Below are 19,557 nucleotides of genomic sequence, written 5' to 3' on the forward strand. Positions count from 1 at the left end.
CTGAGGGTCCCCATCCCTGCAGCAGGGGGCGGGGCTCAGGGTGCCTCCCACGGGTTCCCGGATTCCTGCAGCTGGGGACAGACCTGAGCAGGGAGCGCTCAAAGCATTCCTGGGGGCTGAAGACACGCAGGGCCTGGTTGAAGTGGTTTTCCCTCCGTGGGCCGGTGCCAGCCCTGTGCCAGCCGGGCCGGGAGAGCCGGCCTCCCGCTCATCAGGTCCTTTGAAGTTGGAGGAGCCCCAGGGGGGTTTGAACGTCTGCGGTGGGGAGTTGGGGCTCCACCAGGGGCCCTGCTGGCCCGAGGGGATTTTCTCTCAATGGAAGGGAGGAGAGATTGCCCCCCCCCCCATGCCGGAGCCAACCTGATTCCTCCAGGGCCTCCGTGGAGGGTAGCAGCCTGCATGTGGAAACCAAGAGTGGCTCTGGGGTCAGGGGTGCTCCCCCCCCCCAGATCAGCTTGGCAGGGTCCTGCAGCCCATCCTGGCAACTTGGGGAAGCACCAAAGGCCCAGGTTCTTGGGTCCCAGGATGGGGACTTGATTGGTGATGTTTTGTCGGTCATGGGGCTTGAACTCAGGGCCTGGGTGCTGTCCCTGAGCTTCTTTTGCTCAAGGCTAGCACTCTACCACTTGAGCCACAGCACCACTTCTGGCTTTTTCTGTGTATGGGGTACTGAGAAATGGAACCCTGGGCTTCATGCATGCTAAACAAGCACTCTACCACTGAGCCACCTTCCCAGCCTGCTGGTCCTTCTTGTTCAAAGCCTGGCAATGCTGCTGAAGGGTACACAGCCCGTGTATATGTGTGTGACTGTGTATCTATGTCCGTGTGTGTGTGTGTGTGTGTGTGTCTGTCTGTCTGTCTGTCTGTGTCTGTGTGTGCGCTGCTGGGTTTGGAACCCAGAGCCTCACCACTGGCCACCCTTCCAGCCCTCACTGGCTGTATTTGGTCTGTTGCCAACATAGGGTAGCCAACCCCTCTGTTGACTTCCAATAGGGATCCCCCCAGGAGGAGCCCAAGCCCCGTGAGCAGCACCCCATCTGCAGCTTCCCCTGTGGCGGGCAGGCGTTGCCTGCCAGTGGAACTACACGCTGTGGGGCTCCCTTCACTGAGTGCAGTGGCCTCAGGGTCCGTATGTCAGAACCTCAGCCTGTTCCTGGCTGAGGAATATTCCAGCATGGAGACAGACCACACTGTGGGTGTTCACACATCCACCTCTGCATTCAGGGCCATTTCCACTTTGTGGCCTGGGTGGATTGCACTGGTGTGGACACACCTGGGCCCACCCCTTCTCAGCCCCCCCCCATCTGTCTACACACAGGTGTCCAAAGCCTCCTCTGAGCTGATGAGTTACTGCGAGCAGCATGCCAGGAGCGACCCCTTGCTGGTCGGTGTCCCCGCGTCTGAGAACCCCTTCAAGGACAAGAAGCCCTGCATCATCCTCTAGCTCTGTTCTGTGTGTGCTTGCCCCATCTCTCTCTCTCTCTCTCTCACTCTCTCTCTCTCTCTCTCTCTCTCTCTCTCTCTCTCTCTCAGTCTGAGACTCAAACTCAGTACCTGACACTTTGGCTCATTGGCTGGCACTCTACCAGCTGAGCCACGCCTCCAGCCCTCGCCCCATTTCAATTCCTAATTCAAGAAAAACCATCCAAGTCCACAAAAAGGAGTTGGGGTGCTGGGTGAGATCCAAAAGCCCCGGCCCCGGAGTCTTCCTCCATGCTCAGAAGGGGCCACAGTCTGTCCTCTGGTGAAGCTGGGCTCTCTCACCCAGCACCCCAACTCCTCACCGCCTCCCCCAGCCCACCATGGCGGCCCGGCCAATGCACAAACCTCTCAATCACTGCTTGAATAACTGACTCAGAACCAAGAGAGAAAGGAGGCCCAGGCAGCCTCCGGCAGTTATCTGGAAATTAATTGGGAAAAGTCTACATGGGGTGCTGGGATTTGTGTGTGTGCCAAAACTGGGGCTTGAACTCAGGACCTTATACTCTCACTTGGCTTTTTTTTTTTTTCACTCAAGGCTGGCATTCTACTCCTTGAGCCACAACTCCATTTCTGGCTTTTTTGCTGGTTCCTTGGAGATGAGAGTCACGGATTTTCCTGCCTGGGCTAGTTTTTGAACCAAGATCTTCAGATCTCAGCCTCCTGAGTAGCTGGGATGACAGGCGTGAAGATCAGTGCCGGGACCTGGTTCTCTGTTGCTGGGTTTTGGTGTGGGGTTTTGGTTTTTTTGATCAGTGGGGTGTGGGTGACAGAGTCCTGATGGCCCGCAATTGCATCCTGATGAAAATCAACACTTTGGGGCTGAACCTGCAGCCACACCAGCCCAGATAGAGCTGGGGGGTGAGACGGGGTGTGTGTGTGGGGTGAGACGGGGTGTGTGTGGGGTTAATGTATAAACTGCACCCTCTATGTGTCAGCACAGCCCATCTGGGTGGCACTGACCACACCACAGCTGCCCCCTTTCCCAGGGGACCCCATGCACCCCAGAGCTGCATACACCTCCTGTCCTGGGGAGCAGTGGCCACTGCAGGGCGGGGTGGGGAGAGGTGGGCTGTGTGTGGTTCTGTCTCCACCTGAGGTGGGCTGTGGCTCAGTTTCCCTGGCTGCCGGGATGGAGACGCCCGTCCTCAGGCTGTGGCCTGGTGCTGGGTGGCGCTGCCCAGCCCCTTGGGGCAGGCCGAATTGCTAAATTATCTTGAGGTGATGGGAAAGGCCTGGTGGTGGCCCCGGTCTCTCGGCTGTACCCCATCTCTGGTCTGCCCTGATGACCCCCAGGTCAGCCATGGATGTTTCTGATGGGGGCGGGGCGGGGTCTGTGTTCAGGGTGACCAGGTCCTCCGTGAGGACGGCCCCTGGGATGGGTGGAGGGAGGAAGCAACTGCAGGCACCCCCCCCCAGCCCGCCCGCGTCGCCTGCCGCCCTGCCTGAGCATCGGGGCGCCCGCGCCCCCTGGACTCGGAGCCCCCCAAGGCTTTGCTGGAAGCCGATGCTGGGGGTCCCTGGACGGTTGCCCGGCTGTGAACGGGCCCCCACGCACGTCTGGGAAGCTGGGGTGCGGGAGGAGAGGCTGCAGGGGTTTGCCTGGCTCCAGGGGTGGGGGGCGCACATGGGGGCCTGGCCCCAGAGCAGTGGGGCTTTGGGGGGCCCGGCTCATTTGGACCAGGAGAGCCTCAACATCTCTTCTCCCCCACCAAAAAAAAATATTCTAGCCATCTGGTGTTTCCCTGGGTGCCAGCAGCCCTGGGTAACGGCCCCACCTCCTCAACCAACCCGAACAGCAGGGAATGGCAGAGAGGAATCAAAGAATGTTCTGGAAACCCAGGGCACTGCCTGGGGATGGGACTATGGGAGGAGGGATTTCTAGCAGCGCAGGCAGCGGGGCTGACCAGGCGCTGCCGGTTACACCCCAACGCCTCCCATTTGGAGAGCCCCCCCATCCCTGTTTCTCTTTAAAAGAAGCCTTAACCCCTGCAGCGGCCCCATCCTGCACCTCCCCGCCTCCTCCCTCCTCTCTCCCCTGCCACCCCGAGCCCCTGGCCACCAGGCTTCCCAGGGGACCGCAGCCCAGCCGCCCTCCTGTCGCCTTCCCTGCCAGGGTGCAGGTGGAGGGGGCACAGCTGTGCCCAGCCTGAACACCCCTGGCCAGACCCCGGCGCCCAGAACCCCAGGGCCGAGGGAAAGGGGGGGCTGCTCAAGTCAGCCAAATGACAGTGTGTGCTGTGTCCCCCAAGTCACACCCTCCTGTCCCCCGGAGAGGACCCCCACACCACACCGGCTCAGGGGCCTGAGCACGATCTGCCCACACCCGACCCGGTGCCCCAGCCTGGCCCTCACGTAGCCCAGGACCCCGGGACCGCGGGGGGGGGAGTGGGGGGACAGCGAGCAGGAGGCGCCTCAGGCTCTTTGGCCTAGCGAACCACAGGACCCCGCTCGTGCTCAACATCGTCCTGCGTGGAAGCATTCCTGTGCCCCCCCACCCCGTGTTCCCATTGCTCCATCCTGGAAGCTTTGGGGGACACACCAGTATCTGTCTCCCCTGCTCCCTCCCATACCCCTTATCAGGGGAAATCAGACTTCAGGCCACCCACCTGCACTCCAAACCAAGGTGGGTGGCGAGACACACGGGGTGAACCCCAGTTTCATCACTGCCCCCAGAAGCCCTGCCACCCGTGGGGTGACAGCCACATTGCCCCCCTCCCCCCCCCGCCGTCCTTTCCTTCCCCTACTTTGGGGGGAGAGTAAGGACATGACTCCACCCCCTTGGCGCCTATGGATGACATCACTCCATCCCCTGCAGAGGCTTCTGGGCGCAGTGGGACAGACGCGCTGTCACCTGTCACCGCCATGTTCTTCCTGGCACTGGCCAGGAAGTAGCCACCATCACAGCCCCGGGACTCGAGAAAGCACCGGACGCTGGGCCCTGGCTGCTGGGACAGGTTCCCCCGCCCCCTCCCCCGGGCCCCCCTTCTTTTGTAAAATTGTGGAAAGCCTGAGACAGACACCACGTGCCCTCGCCACCACCACCCCAGGACAGACACACGTTGCCAGACATCACCGAGATCCTCTTCCCCAGTTCCAGCCGCCAGCTGCTCCGGCAGCTTCTCTCCCTTTCGGTGTTTTGGGGTGTCTGGTGATTTTTGTTTCTGATTGCTTTTTTTTTTTTTTTTAATTTTAAACTTCACTTTCTCACAGTGTTTTACTATTGTGTGGGGTTATTGTTACTAAAAAGTGAATTCATACACAATAAAAGGCTCTGTTGTCCTTTCTCTGTGGCTGTGGGTTCCTCCTCCTCTCCAGGGCCCACACTGGCTGGGGGAGCACTGGGGGAGAACCCCAAAACCCAGGAAAGGCTTTCCAGATCCCACACGTGAAGCGGGGACTTGCAGGTCTCAGAGAAGCAGCCGAGGCCTTTGGTTGATCATTCTGGGTTTGGGGGGCTTTTTTCTTTCTTTCCAGTCCTGGGGTTTGAACGCAGGGCCTGGGCTGCTGTCCTTGAGCTCTTCTGCTCAAGGCTAGTGCTGTAGCCCTTTGAGCCACAGCACCACTTCCGGTTTTCTGGTGGTTCATTGGAGATGAGTCTCACGGCTTTCCTGCTCAGGCTGGCTTTGAACCATGATCCTCAGATCTCAGCCTCCTCAGACAATTTGAAAGCTTTAGAACTTCTCTATGCCTGCACAAAAAGAAAAGAAAAGAACACCCACACCATTGAAGAAACTAAACATGGAAGCTGATTCTTACCTAAAACATCCAGAGACAGGAAGTAGAGGAAAGTTGGTGCTGAATGGGGGCAGAGCTTCAGTTTGGAAGATGGGAATGCGGCTTAGTGGTAGAGTGCTCCCTTGCATGCGTGAAGCCCTGGGTTTGATTCCTCAGTACCATGTACACAGAAAAAGCCGGAAGTGATGCTGTGGCTCAAGTGGTAGAAGCTCAGGACAGTGCCCAGGACCTGAGTTCAAGCCCACGGCTGGCATTAAAAAAAAAAGATGGAAGGTTCTGGAAGTGGAGGTTGGCGATGTGATGTGCTCAAGGCCACTGCGCTAAACAATGAACTTGGTTTGTTTCTGTTGTGCATGTTTTTCCATTAAAACAAAAGAAAACAACCCCGCCTACGTGACTAAAATTAACCCCGGCGGGTTGGGTGAGGTTGTGGAGCAATGGGACAGGCTTGGAGAACGAACGACAAACAGGCTCTTTGGAAAAAGATCCAACAGTTAGTTTCCTATCACATTCAGCACCCACCTATTCCATGACCCAGTAAACAAAAGACACCTGCCGTGGCGGGGGTGGGGGGAGGGAGTGGGGGGGGCAACTTGGAAGGAAGCTGGGCGTGGTAGTGTGCACCTGTAATCCCGGCCCTTGGAGAGAGGCGGAGGTAGGTGGATCATGCAGCCACATCCAGCCTGAATGACATAATCAGAGAGTCTTGTCTTGAAACAAACCAAAAGATCTTAAAGGAAATGTTTCCAAGCTTTGTTCCAGAAAGGTGAAAATCTGGACCTTCCTCAGCGGTTGAGCCGCAGGTGTGTGGAGAGAGAAATCAGGACTCCTGTGAGCCACACAATAACAAAACCGAAAACGGTAGAACCCATCAATACTTTACCTCTCATGGGTGAGAATGAAATTTCAGGTGGGAGCCAGTGCTGGTGGCTCACGCCTGTCATCCTAGCTACTCAGGAGGCTGAGATCTGAGGATCACCGTTCAAAGCCAGCCACGGTAGGAAAGTTCTTGGGATTCTTATCTCCAATTAATCACAGAGGGGAAAAAAAGAAAAGAAAATTAAAGGACAGTTTGTTTTTTGCAGGTTCTGGGGCTTGAACTCAGGGCCTGGGCACTGTCCCTCAGCTCTTCTGCTCAAAGTGAGCGCTCTACTCCTGAGCTATAGTGCCACTTCCAGCTTTCTGGTGGTTTATTGGAGATAAGAGTCTCACGGACTTTCCTGCCCAGGCTGGCTTCGAACCACCATCCTCAAATCTTAGCTAGAATGACAGGCGGGAGTCACCAGTGCCTGGTGCAGAATTTCTTTGGGGGGGGGGTGCACTTGTTTCCTGAAACTTCTATTTGTGACTACCTCTTTCTCAACTTCTCCCCCATTTTCCCCTCTCCACCTCCAGTCCCCACCCCTCCTGCCTGTCTGTCCCCCAAGACACTGGAGGCTCCCAGAGCCCAGCAGCCAAGGAGGCCGGTGAGGGTGCGGCCACCCTCCAGACAGGACAGCCAGAGCAGGAGAGCCTGGGGGTGGGGGAGAGGGCAGCAGGGGCACAGCCTGGGGCTCGGTCCCCGGCGGGGCTCGGGGCCCAGTGTGCTGCAGGCCTGTGCGCATGACCTGGGGCAGCAGAGTTCACCCAGAAACAGTGATGTCATCCTCGCGGGCGGGTGGCCCCAGGAATGCACAACTCACTTCTCCCCCAAGTTTCTCACTCCGGGCAGAACTCCTGGCGGAGGTGGAGAAAGCAATGTGCCCCGTGTTCACAGCCCCAACTGTCCAGCCTCAGAGAGATGGGTGAGAGGGCGGGCGGGGGGGGGGCAGGGAGGTGTGCAAAGCCCGAATGTAGGGCCCAGACTCCCCCATTTTTAGAATTAAGGCTTGAAGTCAAGGCCCTTCCTTACCTGGCTAGGCAGGTGTTCTACCACTGGAGACACGCCCCCAGCCTTTTTTTTTTCAAGCTTTGGGCTTGAACTAGGCCTGGTCCCTTTCCTCAGCTCTTCAGCTCAAGGCGAGCGCTCTACCACTTGAGCCACAGCGCCACTTCCGGTTTTCTGGTGGTTCATTGGAAATAAGAATCTCGCGGACTTTCCTGCCCGGGCTGGCTCTGAACCTCGATCACTCAGATCTCAGCCTCCTGAGTAGCTAGGATTACAGGCGTGAGCCACCGGCACCCGGCGTCCCTTCTGTTTTTTTATAAAAAATATTTTGTAGTGGGTTTCATCATGACATGTGTTTTTTTCAGTCATATTTGCCACCAACCCCTCTCCTTTTCCCCTACTCCCTGCTACTGGTTATTTTTAGATCTAGACTCTGCTTGTGTGTGAAAACATGGCATTTGGTTTTTCCCAATTTGGCTTATTTCACTCAGCAAGATAATCACCAATTCCACTCACTTTCCTGCAAGTGACTTGACCTCAGGCTTGGGACTGAATAATACTGAATATATTGTAACACAGATGGCCCCCCTCTTCTACAGCCTCAAATCAAGTGGAGTTATGGTAGCACATACCTGTAATCCCAGCCTGGGGAGACAGAGATAGGAGGATTACAAATTCCAAGACAATGTGGCCTCAGTTTGCAAAACCTGATCTCAAAATAAATCAAGTCTGTGAGACTCTTATCTCCAATGAGCCACCAGAAAACCAAACTGGAAGTGGAGCTGTGGCTCAAAATGGTAGAGTGATAGCCTTAAACAGAAAAGCTCAGAGACAGTGCCCAGGCCCCAAGTTCAAGCCCCATGACCACCACCACCAACAACAACAAAAAACGTTTATTAGACTCCATCTCAACCAATGGCTGGGTGTGATAGCATGTGCCCACCAACCCCAAAGGACGCACAAACAGGAGGACCGCAGAGCATCAAGTGAGACCCACCTGCTCCGGTAAATAACCTATATAAAAAGGAGCTGAAGGCGTGGCTCCAGGGGCAGGGGTGTGGCTCGGGCACTGGGGGCGGGGTTTCAGGGGCAGACCACCGGCTCTGAGAGCAGGAGGCCCTAAGTTGAATCCCTCCTCAGGTTCTATGGGACAGGCTGGGTGCACCTCAGGGTCAAAGGTGCACTACAGGCTAACGTGGGGAGAGGGGGCAGAAGCCTTGAGTCCCGGCCCTTCTGGGGTCTCCGAACTGCTCTGCCTGCTTCTCCTGGCCACTCTGGGGAAGGCAGTGGGAGAAGGAACCCCTGCCCTCCACAGCCACTTGCCTCCCTACCCGGCTTGGTCACATCCCCGCTGCCACCGCGGCCTGCATTTCTCCACATCACTGTCCCACAGAAAGTTCCAGGATCACCCAGGATCTGTGTCTCCACCTCGAACTCTTCCTCTGTGTGTGTGAGTCCTGGGGCTTGGACTCAGTGCTGTCCCTCAGCTTTCTCACTTGAAGCTGGCGCTCTACCCCTTGAGCCACAGCTCCACTTCCAGCTTTTTAGTGGTTCATTGGAGATAGTCTCACGGGCTTTCCTGCCCGGGCTGGCTTCAAACGGTGGCGATCCTCAGATCTCAGCCTCCTGAGTAGCTGACATTACAGGCGTGACACACGAATCCCTGGCTGATGTCTAAAGCTCATGCAGTACCCAACAAATACTTCCTGGGTGAGGGAGGGCCTGCAGGAGGCAGCTCAGGAATACGATGTGGGTCACAGCCTGTCACCTGTCATGAGACACACTGCGCTGGTGGAATCATTCCAGGGCCTCGGTGTCCCCTAGGCAGCCTGGAGCTGCTCCCACCAGTGGTTAGGAGGTCTCTCCAGTATGGCTTCCGTGCAGCCCACCAGGATCCCCCACCTACCTAGGACCCGCCCCCCCCAGCCCCAGCCCCTGCCAGGATCCAAGTTCTCTGCCCACACCTTTTCCTAAAAGGGCCTAGAGAGGTGAAGTAACCAATCCATGGCAGCCCAGCACACAAGACATGAGCGTGGTCAGAAACAAAATCCACTGGGGACGAGCCCACAATAAACCCTGTTTTCCCCAGTGCTGGCCTCCCCATGCCTCAGTTTACCCTCATGGTTCAGTTCTTCCCTTTGGAGTGGGAGGAGCCTCCAGACTGTCCCTGGGTCAACACCTCTTTCTCAGCAAGGCAGGAATGACAAGCCAGAAAGCAGGTGAAAGGTCAGAGCCCCGCCCTGTCCTGTAGGCCAGAGTTCAGAGGTGGGGTGTCAGAGGTATTGGGGAGAATGTCTTGCTCACCGGGAACGTGGGCCCCGCCCCTTCACGGCTTCCCTTCACACACAATCAGGAAATAACGGGGTTCCCCACACACACTAGAGGCCTGCACCCCCTACCCCCTGCTAGGTCAGCTTGCATGTCAGCAGGGGGGGGGGAGCAGGAAAGGAGGAGGGAGGAGGGAGGAGGGAGGAGGGAGGAGGGAGGAGGAGGGAGGAGCTGAGGGGCCAGCCTGGGTGGAGGAATCCCCAAACCTGCTAAAAATAGCCAGGGAAATTATTCCAGCACCTTCTAAAAATAGAAACCAGAGACTCAACCCAACAAAAGGCCAGGCCTGGCTGGCAGCTTGGGGCTGGGGGGGGGGCACAGACTTGGAGCCAGGTGAACCTGGAGGAGGAGGGGGAGGAACCCCCTCTTCCAAGGGGGGAGGGGAACCCTTCTCACCCGGCCTCCCCCCCCAAAGTACCCTCCCCAGGGCTGCGGGAGGGGCGCGGGGTGGGGAGCGCCCCTGCTCTCTCCCGCCGCCCCCCGCCCCGCGCCCCGCGGCTGCTGACCTGGGAACGGGGAGGCCCCGAGTCACCCGGGGTAAAAATAGCCCGGGCTCCTCCCGGCTATATTTAGACTCGGTTCCCCGGGCGGCACCAGGGCGGCGGGTGGCCCCGGCGGCCCGGCCCGGCGGGCACCGCCTGCGGCCCCCGCGCCCGGCCCGGCCCGAGCACAGCTCTGCCCAAGCCAGGAAGCCCTGCACCCAGCACCCAGCACCCAGGACTCAGCACCCAGCACCCAGGACTCAGCACCCAGCACCCAGCACTCAGCACCCAGCACCCAGGACTCAGCACTCAGCACCCAGCACTCAGCACCCAGCACCCAGCGAGCGTGGGGACCGGGGGTGGAGGGGAGGGAGATCGGATAATTCCAGAGAGTTCTGGGAAAACCCAGGCCACGCCACCGACCCGGTGCCCTGCCGCGCAGAGACCGACCGAGGGGGAAGGGCGGTGCCTGCCTCAGTTTCCCAAGTCCCGAATACAGATCATCAGCGCCCCAGTCCCCGGGGACGCCGGGCCCCCCATAATAGACGCTTTGCACCCTGGGGGGGCGATGAGAGGAGAGGAGGGCGGCGGCGGCTGGGGCTGACTCGGGGGACGGCGGCTCGAAGCCAGCCCCGGAGCGGGCGGCGTCCGTGAGACGCTCTTCATCCGCGATCCAGCAACCAGCCGGAGTGGAGCTGCGGTAGCGCGCCAGCCCCAGCGCCCAGGCCGCGAGTTCGAGCCCCGGGGGGGAAAAACACAACTCGGCGGCGGCGGCGGTCACTTTCCTTCCAGTTCCGCCCGCGCCCGCCGCCGTCACGTAGGGCTGACGTCAGCCCCGGGCCGGGCCCAGCGCGGCGGCGACCACGCAGGCGGGCGCCGCCGTCACGGCTTCCCTGCGCCAGGGAACCCCGGCCCCCGCGCGCGGCCCGCGGAAACCCGTGACGCCCGCGGCTGCCGCCGCCGCCCGGGGCCTTCCGGCCGGGACTCGCGCCAGGGGGCGGGGCCCGGGCGCAGGGGGCGTGGTCTAACACGGCGGGGGAGGACCGCTGTGTGGTGGGCGGAGTCACTGTCGTGGGCGTGGCCACGACCGGAGTGCGAGGTCCAACCAGGGCGGGGTCAGGGTCGCCGTGGGGGCGGGGCCAGTACAGAGAGGGGCGGGGCGCGAGCCCGCCCACGCGGCCCGGCTGCGCTCGCCCCGCCCCCAGCCGCCCCTCCCTCCTGCGGCGCCCCTGGGTGCGTTGCAGGGGTGCAAACGAACCCTGGCTTGGTTTTCCAGGTGCAATTGGGTGGGGGAGGGCGTGCACACTCGCGCACGCACCACCCTCACGCGCGGCGCAGGACCCGCGGCCTGTGGGCACCGCGATGGCTGCGAGACGGTTGCGTCTGGGAGCTAATTACTGCCGGGACCAGACGGGTTGGCTGCGCCCGCGGAGGTGAACCCGGCGCGCTGTCTGCCGCCCGTCTGCGTCTCCAAGGCCCCGCGGCGGCGGCTCGGGGCTGAAGCGCTGGGTGGGGTCCAGGGCAGCCTGGGGGCCGTCTGTGGGGGGGGAAGGGGGGGTAGAGGCTGGCCCGGGAAGGTCTGGGGAGGGTGATGGGTGTCCTTGTGTGCTGAGAGACTGGGCCTGCAGGGCCCAAGAAGCCACACCTAAGCGTCACCCGGGAGAAACTGTCACCCAGACCGTACTGGATGTTCCGTCTGCTGCATTCCTCCCCCCGACCCCACCCCACGCACACCAAGCGCCACCCAAACATCTGCACCTGCGCTGTGCACACGCACGCAGTCCTGTGCACGTCCACTTTCACTGAAACAGTCACGCAGACACACACAGAGATCCACAGACACCCTGCAAACACCCACATGCACAGCTGCACCCACACCCACACGCAGGGACACCCACACTCATATGACATAGGCACCGGCACCTACACGCACACGCATGCCAACTGGGATGGGACCTTCTTGGGAGACGGGACTGAGAAGCTCTGACAGGAAAAGCAGACAGGGTGGGTGTCTGCGGTGGCTGTCAGAGCTTCTGTCTGTCTGTCTGCCTGCCTTTCTGGGAGTCTCGGCATCTTTCTCTGGAGCTTACAAAGCCTCCTCCCTCCTCCCTCTTCCCTGCAGGCCCCTCCTCCTCCTGCCTTCCCCTCCTCCCAGCAGGGTTCCCATCTTCCTATCCCACCCTTGCCACTGGCTGTGGGAACTTTAGGTTTCTGGCTGCCTGGGAAGGAGCAGGACCAAGGCTGGGCATCTGTTTCTCACCACCCCTCTCTGTTCAGCTGGACAGGAAGTCCCTCCTGCCCTTCTCCAGCTCTGGGCCTCAGTTTCCTTCCATGTGGCAATATGGAAGAGGGCTGCTAAGGACATCTGGAAACATCTTTTCTAAGCACCCATTCTGCCTCACTACACAAATCTCACCTGCCAAGCCTGGCTGTGCTTTTTTTTTTTTTTTTTTTTCCCTAGAGCTTTCTGCAGGCAATGGCTTAACTCCTAAGCAAATTATAGATTGTGAAACCTTCTGCAAAGAGAAGGTCTGGGGTTCACCACACCCCGGGAAGTTCTCCAATCCCAGGCCTGGACACCCAGCAGCTTCTAGAGGGGGACCCTAGGAGGAGGTGGCACCGGCGATCACGGGAGGGAAACGTGTGCAAAAGCAGGTGGCAGGGCTGGGAATGTGGCTTAGAGTGCTTGCCTAGCATGCATGAAGCCCTGGGTTCGATTCCTCAGTACCAAATACACAGAAAAAGCCAGAAGTGGCACTGTGGTAGATATTAGCCTTGAGCAAGAGAAGCTCAGGGACAGTGCCCGGGCCCTAAGTTCAAGCCCCAGGACTGGAACAACAACAACAAAAAAGCAGGTGGCAATTCAGGAGGTGTGGGGCATGACAGGCATCTTCAGTTTCTGTAAATGAGCCACCTAGAGCCAACTCACCGGCCACTCAACATGGGGTCAACATGGAGGGTGTGCCCAGGGCCTGGGAAGTGGAAGTCTGTTCCCTCTCCAGTGCAGGAGCTCTGGAGGTCCATTCCACAGACGGCGTTGTTGTTCACAGGTGTCTGCATGCTGGGAGCATTTATTTATGTGCACATATGTCCGTGTGTTCATGCACTTGTCCAAATATTTACCAAGCACCCATAAACTGTCAGGTGCTGGAGATCCAGGGAGCAAAGCAGACAAAAGTCTGTTCCTGGGAGCTTCTGGGTGGAGCCCTCAGGAGACTGGGCTTGTGTTCATGTGTAACCACAGTTGTGTGCATGCTGGAGCATGTGCCTTGGTGTGTTGAGCGGTCACCATTCATTCTGTCCCAGCACATGCATGTATAAATAAGTATATATATGCACGGGCATGATCTTTGTGTGTACATGCATGTGCATACAGACCACATGCACACTCCTCTGCTCACACGCACACAGTTCCAGCTGTGGATGGCTGTGCGGGCATGTGCAGGCCAGGCCCGGCTGCTCTTTGGACGCCCGCCTGTTGGCCCTGCCCATCTTCCAGAGTGCCCGGGGCCAGGTGAGGCCAGGAAGCCCGGAAACCTCTCCCAGCCACTGTGCCCAGTTTCAGGGAAGCCAAGAACTGGCACCGTGCCCACAGAGACTGGCTGCCTGCGCACCTGCCCCAGGGCTTCCTGGAAGACCCAGGATCCAGGCCCGGCCCCCAACGGGGCTTTGCCTGAGCTGCTCTCCCAAACCCACAGAGCAAAGAGGTATTGAAGCCCCTTCCCTGCTACACTGGGGGGGAGGGCGCTCAGAGCTACAAAATTGAAGCAGAGCACTCTCTCTTCAAGTAAGCTGCAGATTGGGAGGGGGGGCTTGCAGAGAGGGAGTGTTGGGGTGCATCTGTGTGCACAGCCGGTGTCTGCACAGGCAGGCGATTGAATCCAAGGCGTCTGGGGGACAAAAACCGCACTAGCACTGAACTGCATCCCCAGCCCCACATGAGCATTTGACTTAGAGGCCCGGGTCCCCTCTGACTTATTAATCGGGGTGCACACAGTGCATGAACTGGGGACTTTACCCCACCCCCACCCCAGTGCTTCCATAGACGTTTGAAAGTGTTCAGCTCCGTCTGTCTCCACTCAGGACTATGTGAACTTGGCCTGTACACGGAGCGAGTGTGCACAGCGCGCGCGTGCACAGGGCAGGCGTGCATCGTCTCTCCACGGCCGTTTGCACGCCTGCCTGCACACCCACCGTGGGTGATGCACGGAGCCTGTGAATGCTTGCACACAGTAAGCCTTGGCGTGCAAGAGAAAGGGGGTGCACACCGCGGGGGGTACCTGCAGGTCTGCACCCCAGGAGGCTCCAGGCAGCTGCGGTTCCAACCCCGCGCGACCTCGGCCCGGGGCGGCCGGGCCGGGCAGGTCAGGCTGGGCCGGGGCTGTGGGGCGTGGAGGCTTCGGGGGCTGGCGCGGTGCCCGGGCCGAGCGCGCCAGGCCGCCGGGGGACGGCGCCGCTCACAAAAGGAGGGTCTGTGCGGCGGGCCCGCCCCGCGGCCCAGCCCCCCGCGGCCGCCGCAGACACCGCGCCCGGCGGGCACCAGAGGGAGGCTGGCACCGCCGCGCCCCGCCGCGGGCTCCGGAGCGCACGGGCTGCGCGCCCAGGGCGCGCGGAGGGGGACGCGGCCCAGGGGCGTCCCCCCCCGGGGCGCCCCCTGCACCCCCATGTGATCTGATGGAGAGAGGGCCGGGTGGAGGCCGGGGGGGGGGGGGTGGCGAGCGCGTTTGTCTGTCCCCACCTCGCCTCGCCCTCCATTCTACCTTCCCTGGCTTGAGTGGGGAAACTGAGTCACCCCTGCCCACCTACAGTAGTGGCTGAGAAACGGCAGAGACCAGAGGTCAACGCAACAAGCCACACCCACCCAGTGGGGTCAGACCTCTGTCCTTCCACATCCCCCCTTCCCAGCTCTCCAAAAGGCATTTTCCAAGCGCCTGCTGTGTGCCAGGGGGTGCGGGCCCGAGCCCCAGGGGCTTCCCGGGGAAAGGTGGGGTGGGAGGCTCGGGCCTGAGGAACAATGCGGGGAGAGAAGAGGGGTGGGGCGCCGAAGGGAAGCCTGCTCCTTCCTCCAGCTGTGCCTGGGAAGCCCCCCCCAACGTGACCCCCCCAGCTGTGCGGTCCCCCCCCCCCGCGTGGCACACGTCCCCTGGGTGGTGATGATGTGACTGCACCGAGATTCGGGAGGAGTTGAGGAGGGGGCCAGGCATTTCCCCGGGGCCCCAGGACCCCACACCTCCCAGGACCCCCCCCTCCACGGCTGAGCACAGCCTGGCAGAGGGGGCCACACCCTGCGGTAGAGGTCCAAGAGGGAAGATGACCAGTTGGAGGGGGACAAAGAGCAGGGCTGGCCTGCTGGGGAGAGACGCTGGGAGAAAAGACAGCTCTGTCTGGAAAGCCAGGCTTATGATCTCCCCAGGAAGTGCCACACCCCTTCTGCTGCTCCCTACTGGGGGGGGGGTGCACAGCACAGAGGGCAACAGAGGGCTGGAAGAGCTGACCTTTGTCTGTGAGAGGTCCCTGGGTTCCACGTGGCTTCAGCACTGAAAAAGCACAATCAGGTTGTAGGGCTAGGCACGGTAGCGCACACCTGCCATCCACCCCAGCTACTCAGGAGGCAGAAATAGGAGAATCTCTTTTGGCAGTGATGCTGAAAAACAAGGAAAAGGTCTGGGGGCACGTCTCAAGTAAACCCCAGTACCACCAGGTGTTAAAGCACTGACCTCTGGAACCTGAAAATGTGGTCTAATTTGGAAAGGGGGTACACAATTAACTTGAGATGATTGGGACCCAAATCCAGTATGCCTGGTACCCTTCTAACTAGGAAACACATCGGGGTACAGAGTGTTCACCCAGTCTGTTCAAAGGCTGGGCGCCACCTGCAGATTTGGACTTGGAACCCTAGATGCATGGGCCACTCTTCCCTGTGCACACACGCATGCGTGTTTGTGTATGCACATTTGTGCCCGGGTAGGAAGCATGTAAGTAAGGTACACAGCTGTGCAACTTCCAAAAGAATAAGTTTTTTGCTGTTGTTGTTTTTGCCCATCCTGGGGCTGAACTCAGGGCCTGGGTGCTGTCCCTGAGCTTTTTTTTTTGCTCCAGGCTAGTGCTTCATTACTTTGAGCCACAGCTCCATTGCCAGCTTTCTGATGGTTAATCGGAGATTAGTCTCATAAATAGGCTGACTCAGAACCCGGATCTTCAGATCTCAGCCTCCGGGGTAGCTAGGATTACAAGCCTGAGCCTCCTGTGCCTGGCTGTTTTCCTTTATTTTATTTTATTTTTTGGTTGGTCATGGGGCTGAACTCTGTGAGCCATAGTGCCACTTCCGGCTTTTTTCTGCTTATGTGGTGCTGAGGAATTGAACCCAGGGCCTCATGCATGCAAGGCAAGCGCTCTACCACTGAGCGCCCCCCCCCCCTTTTCCTTTAAGCTCTGAGCTTGTTAGGCAGTGGCTCTACCATGCAAGCCACACCCCCTGCAATCTGAGTCCCGCCCCTCAAGCCACACCCACCATTAGGCAATAACTGTCACTTCTACCACTTGGGCCACGCCCCCCCAGCTCAAGCCTTAAACTATTTTAATTCGTTGAAGGTCTAGACCATGGCCAGCAGCGGGATGCCGTTACTAGAGCAATGCCATGCTAGTGCACTAGATGAGGAAACAGCTCAAGGAGGTCACGCGCCTGGCCACCTCCGCAGGGCCAGCTTCCCTGAGCCCAGTGGTGTCATCAGACGTGGCCAGGATCCAACAGTCCCCAGGCCAAGAGACAAGACAGCCTGTCCTGGAGGTAGGACAGGAAAGGTCATTATCAACACGTCAATCTCAACTTCTCTGGGGACTGACTGACTCAACCACAGGCCTATAAGAAGTGCCAGCAGCTGAGACTGGGTCCCCCAGCCCCCATTCTGAGGTCTCTGAAGGAGAGAAAACAGACCTCCTCCCATCCCTCTGGGAGTCTGTGTGGCTAACGCTGACCATGGGAAAATGGCCTTACAAACCCACCGGTGGGCCCAGTGTCCTGTCCCACGTGGCTCACACCTGTCATCCCAGCCATTCAAGAGGCTGAGATCTGAGAATCTTGGTTTGAAGCTAGCCCGGACAGGAAAGTCTATGAGACTCATATCTCCAAAAAGCCAGACATGGAGCTATGAATCAAATGGCAGAGAAAAAAAGAAAAATCTGCTGGGTGCTGGTGGTTCACGCCTATAATCCTAGCTACTCAGGAGGCTGAGAATTACAGTTCAAAGTCAGGCTGGGCAGGAAAAGTCCGTGAGGGGTCTCTTCTCCACTGAACCACCAGAAAACCGGAAGTGGCGCTGTGGCTCAGGCAGTAGAGCGCTCGCCTTGAGCTGAAGAGCTGACAGTGCCCAGGCCCAGAGTTCAAGCCCCATGTCCGACCAAAAAAAAAAAATCTCAGAGACTACTGTCAGGCCTTAAGTTCAAGTCCCAGGACTAGCAACAAGCTGGATCAGTGCTGGTAGGTGGGTGGGGCTAGCCGAAGAATCACTCCTGTCCAGAGGGCTTCTTGGAAGAAGGGGTATCTGAGAAGACCCCAGAGCGGAGGCTGAGGAGGGTTATAGCCTCAGACTAGAGTGGGGGTGAGGGTAGAGAGCCACGTGTGGTACTCGGCTTAGATCCTGAGACGTGTGAAAGACACACCCAGCTCTGCTCACTGAAGAGGAATTGTGGGTCTGTCTGATCACCCTGAGTAGGCCCTTGGGGGACACTGGGGCCCTCGTGGCTGGCTGCTCCACTTCCCAGGGGCACACCCAGGGTGGGTGGGCCCTGCTCGTGCACACTGTGATCCTGACCCTCCCTGGATGTGGTGGGGCCCTGAGGCCAAGCACTCAGCCAGAGCAGCAGACTCGCAGGGCCCAGAGAGCGTCAGGCTCCACGGATAGGAAACCGTCCCGAACAGACTGGATCCAACACAGGGAAGGCGACTTGTCAGGGGCTGGGGACAGGCTCATGAAATGATCTGGAAGTGATGGTTTGTACAACATTCTGTGTGCTCCAAATACCACCCAATTATATGTGTATGGATTATATCCCAACTGTATATACTTTGTACTAATTGTGTGTGTGTGTGGCTGTAACTTTGACTCAGGCAGATCTTGACTCAGTCTCTCTCCAGCTGTGTGACCTCCTCTGGCCTTTGGGAACGACCTGTTCCCTTTCTGTAAAAGCAGTAACAGACAGTACCTACCTTGAAGAGTTATTGCCAAGGATGAAGACATGTGACGAGGCCTAGGTGTGGTGATTCATGCCCAACATCCCAGCTGCTCAGGAGGTGGAGGAAGAGGGATCTCTTGTCACGAGAACATCTGGAGAGAGAGAGAGAGAAAACAAAGGTGAGCAAATGTAGTCAGGATAACCAAGGTACAGTATGTAAAAACCAACAAGCGATGGAAAATGGAGGAGAACTGAGGGAAGGCTTGGCCTTGACCAAGAAGCAATGTTTTTATAATCTGTGACATGAAATTGTAGCTCCTTGGGACAACTACATAATAAAAACGATGATGATGATGATGAAAAAAGCAAAATGGATGGAGTGTGGCTCAGCAGTGTGGTCCTGGCTCAGGTGGGAGGTGGTCCGGTGGAGGGGCGTGGCTTCACACAAGAGGCGTGGCCTAATGCAGGGGCGTGGCTTCATCAGCTGGCTCATGCCTGTCTGTCTACAACTCACTACTGACACTGCCAAGTTTGTTCTGCTTGCAGTCCAAGGAATACACACACACACACACACACACACACACACACACACACACACGACTCTCTTGGCACCGTGTTCCCAAGGCAATGGCCAAGGGCCTGTCTGAACTTTGGTGACCTGTGACAATTTCTCCCTGAGCCTGTGTGAACCCAGAGGAAGGAGGGAGGAGCTGGTGGGTGCAGCTGGGCATGCGCACCCTGCATGTCTCCCACAATCCCACACTGTGGCTCCTGGACTCTCAGCCTCTGTCTCTTCTTCTGAAAGCCTACAGGGCAGATTGTTCCCTCCCCAGGTGTGTGGGGGGATGGGGTGTCAAATGTAAGGGTGTTTGTGGTGTACACCAGGGAGAGATGAAGCAAAGTGGAACTGGTGGCTGAGCAGCAGGAGGGCGTGTGCTGTTCCAAGATGTCAGCCTCAGGCCTGGGGGGATCAGCAGTGGGGAGGGGCACTGAGTCTCCATTTTTACTCTAAAAGTGTCATTTCAGCCAAGTGCCAGTGGCTCACACCTGTCATCCTAGCTACTCAGGAAGCTCAGAGCTGAGGATGTTGGTTCAAAGCCAACCCAGGCCAGAAAGTCCTTGAGACTCTTATCTCCAATTAATCACAGGAGAAAGCTGGAAGCCAGGCTGTGGCTCAAGTGGTACAGCACTGGCTGGCAAAAAGGGAACTCAGGACCGTGTTCAAGACTAGAGTTCAAGCCTGAGAACCCCCCCACACACACACAAAATATAATTTCAGCTGTAAATTGCATTCTAACCACATAATCTATGTGGTAGATCACAGACCCCATTTTTTTCAGAAGGGGAAACTGAGGCATGGAGAAGTTAAGCCCCAGTCACTGCATTTGTCTCCAGAGCTCTGGGGTCCCTCCTCCCAGGTCACCAGGCCTGGAGGCCAGCCAGGGTCCCTGGCAGCCAAGCAGGGGCCTGCAGCACAGGTCACCTCCGGGC

General features: G+C 58.5%; 1 protein-coding gene across 1 annotated transcript in view; it reads left to right on the top strand.

Annotated features, from left to right (window-relative positions):
- LOC138807589 (guanine nucleotide-binding protein G(I)/G(S)/G(O) subunit gamma-7) overlaps nt 1-4,766 on the top strand; it is a 101,435-nt gene extending 96,669 nt beyond the window's left edge. The window contains exon 5 of the mRNA XM_069993366.1: nt 1,319-4,766. Within this exon, the coding sequence (XP_069849467.1) occupies nt 1,319-1,444 (126 nt within the window). The 3' untranslated portion in view covers nt 1,445-4,766. The remainder of the gene's footprint in view (nt 1-1,318) is intronic.
- The last annotated feature ends 14,791 nt before the right edge of the window (nt 4,767-19,557 follow it).

The sequence above is a fragment of the Dipodomys merriami genome, unplaced genomic scaffold, assembly GCF_024711535.1.
Source record: "Dipodomys merriami isolate MVZ:Mamm:240054 unplaced genomic scaffold, mDipMer1.0.p SCAF_421, whole genome shotgun sequence".
Lineage (NCBI taxonomy): Eukaryota > Metazoa > Chordata > Mammalia > Rodentia > Heteromyidae > Dipodomys > Dipodomys merriami.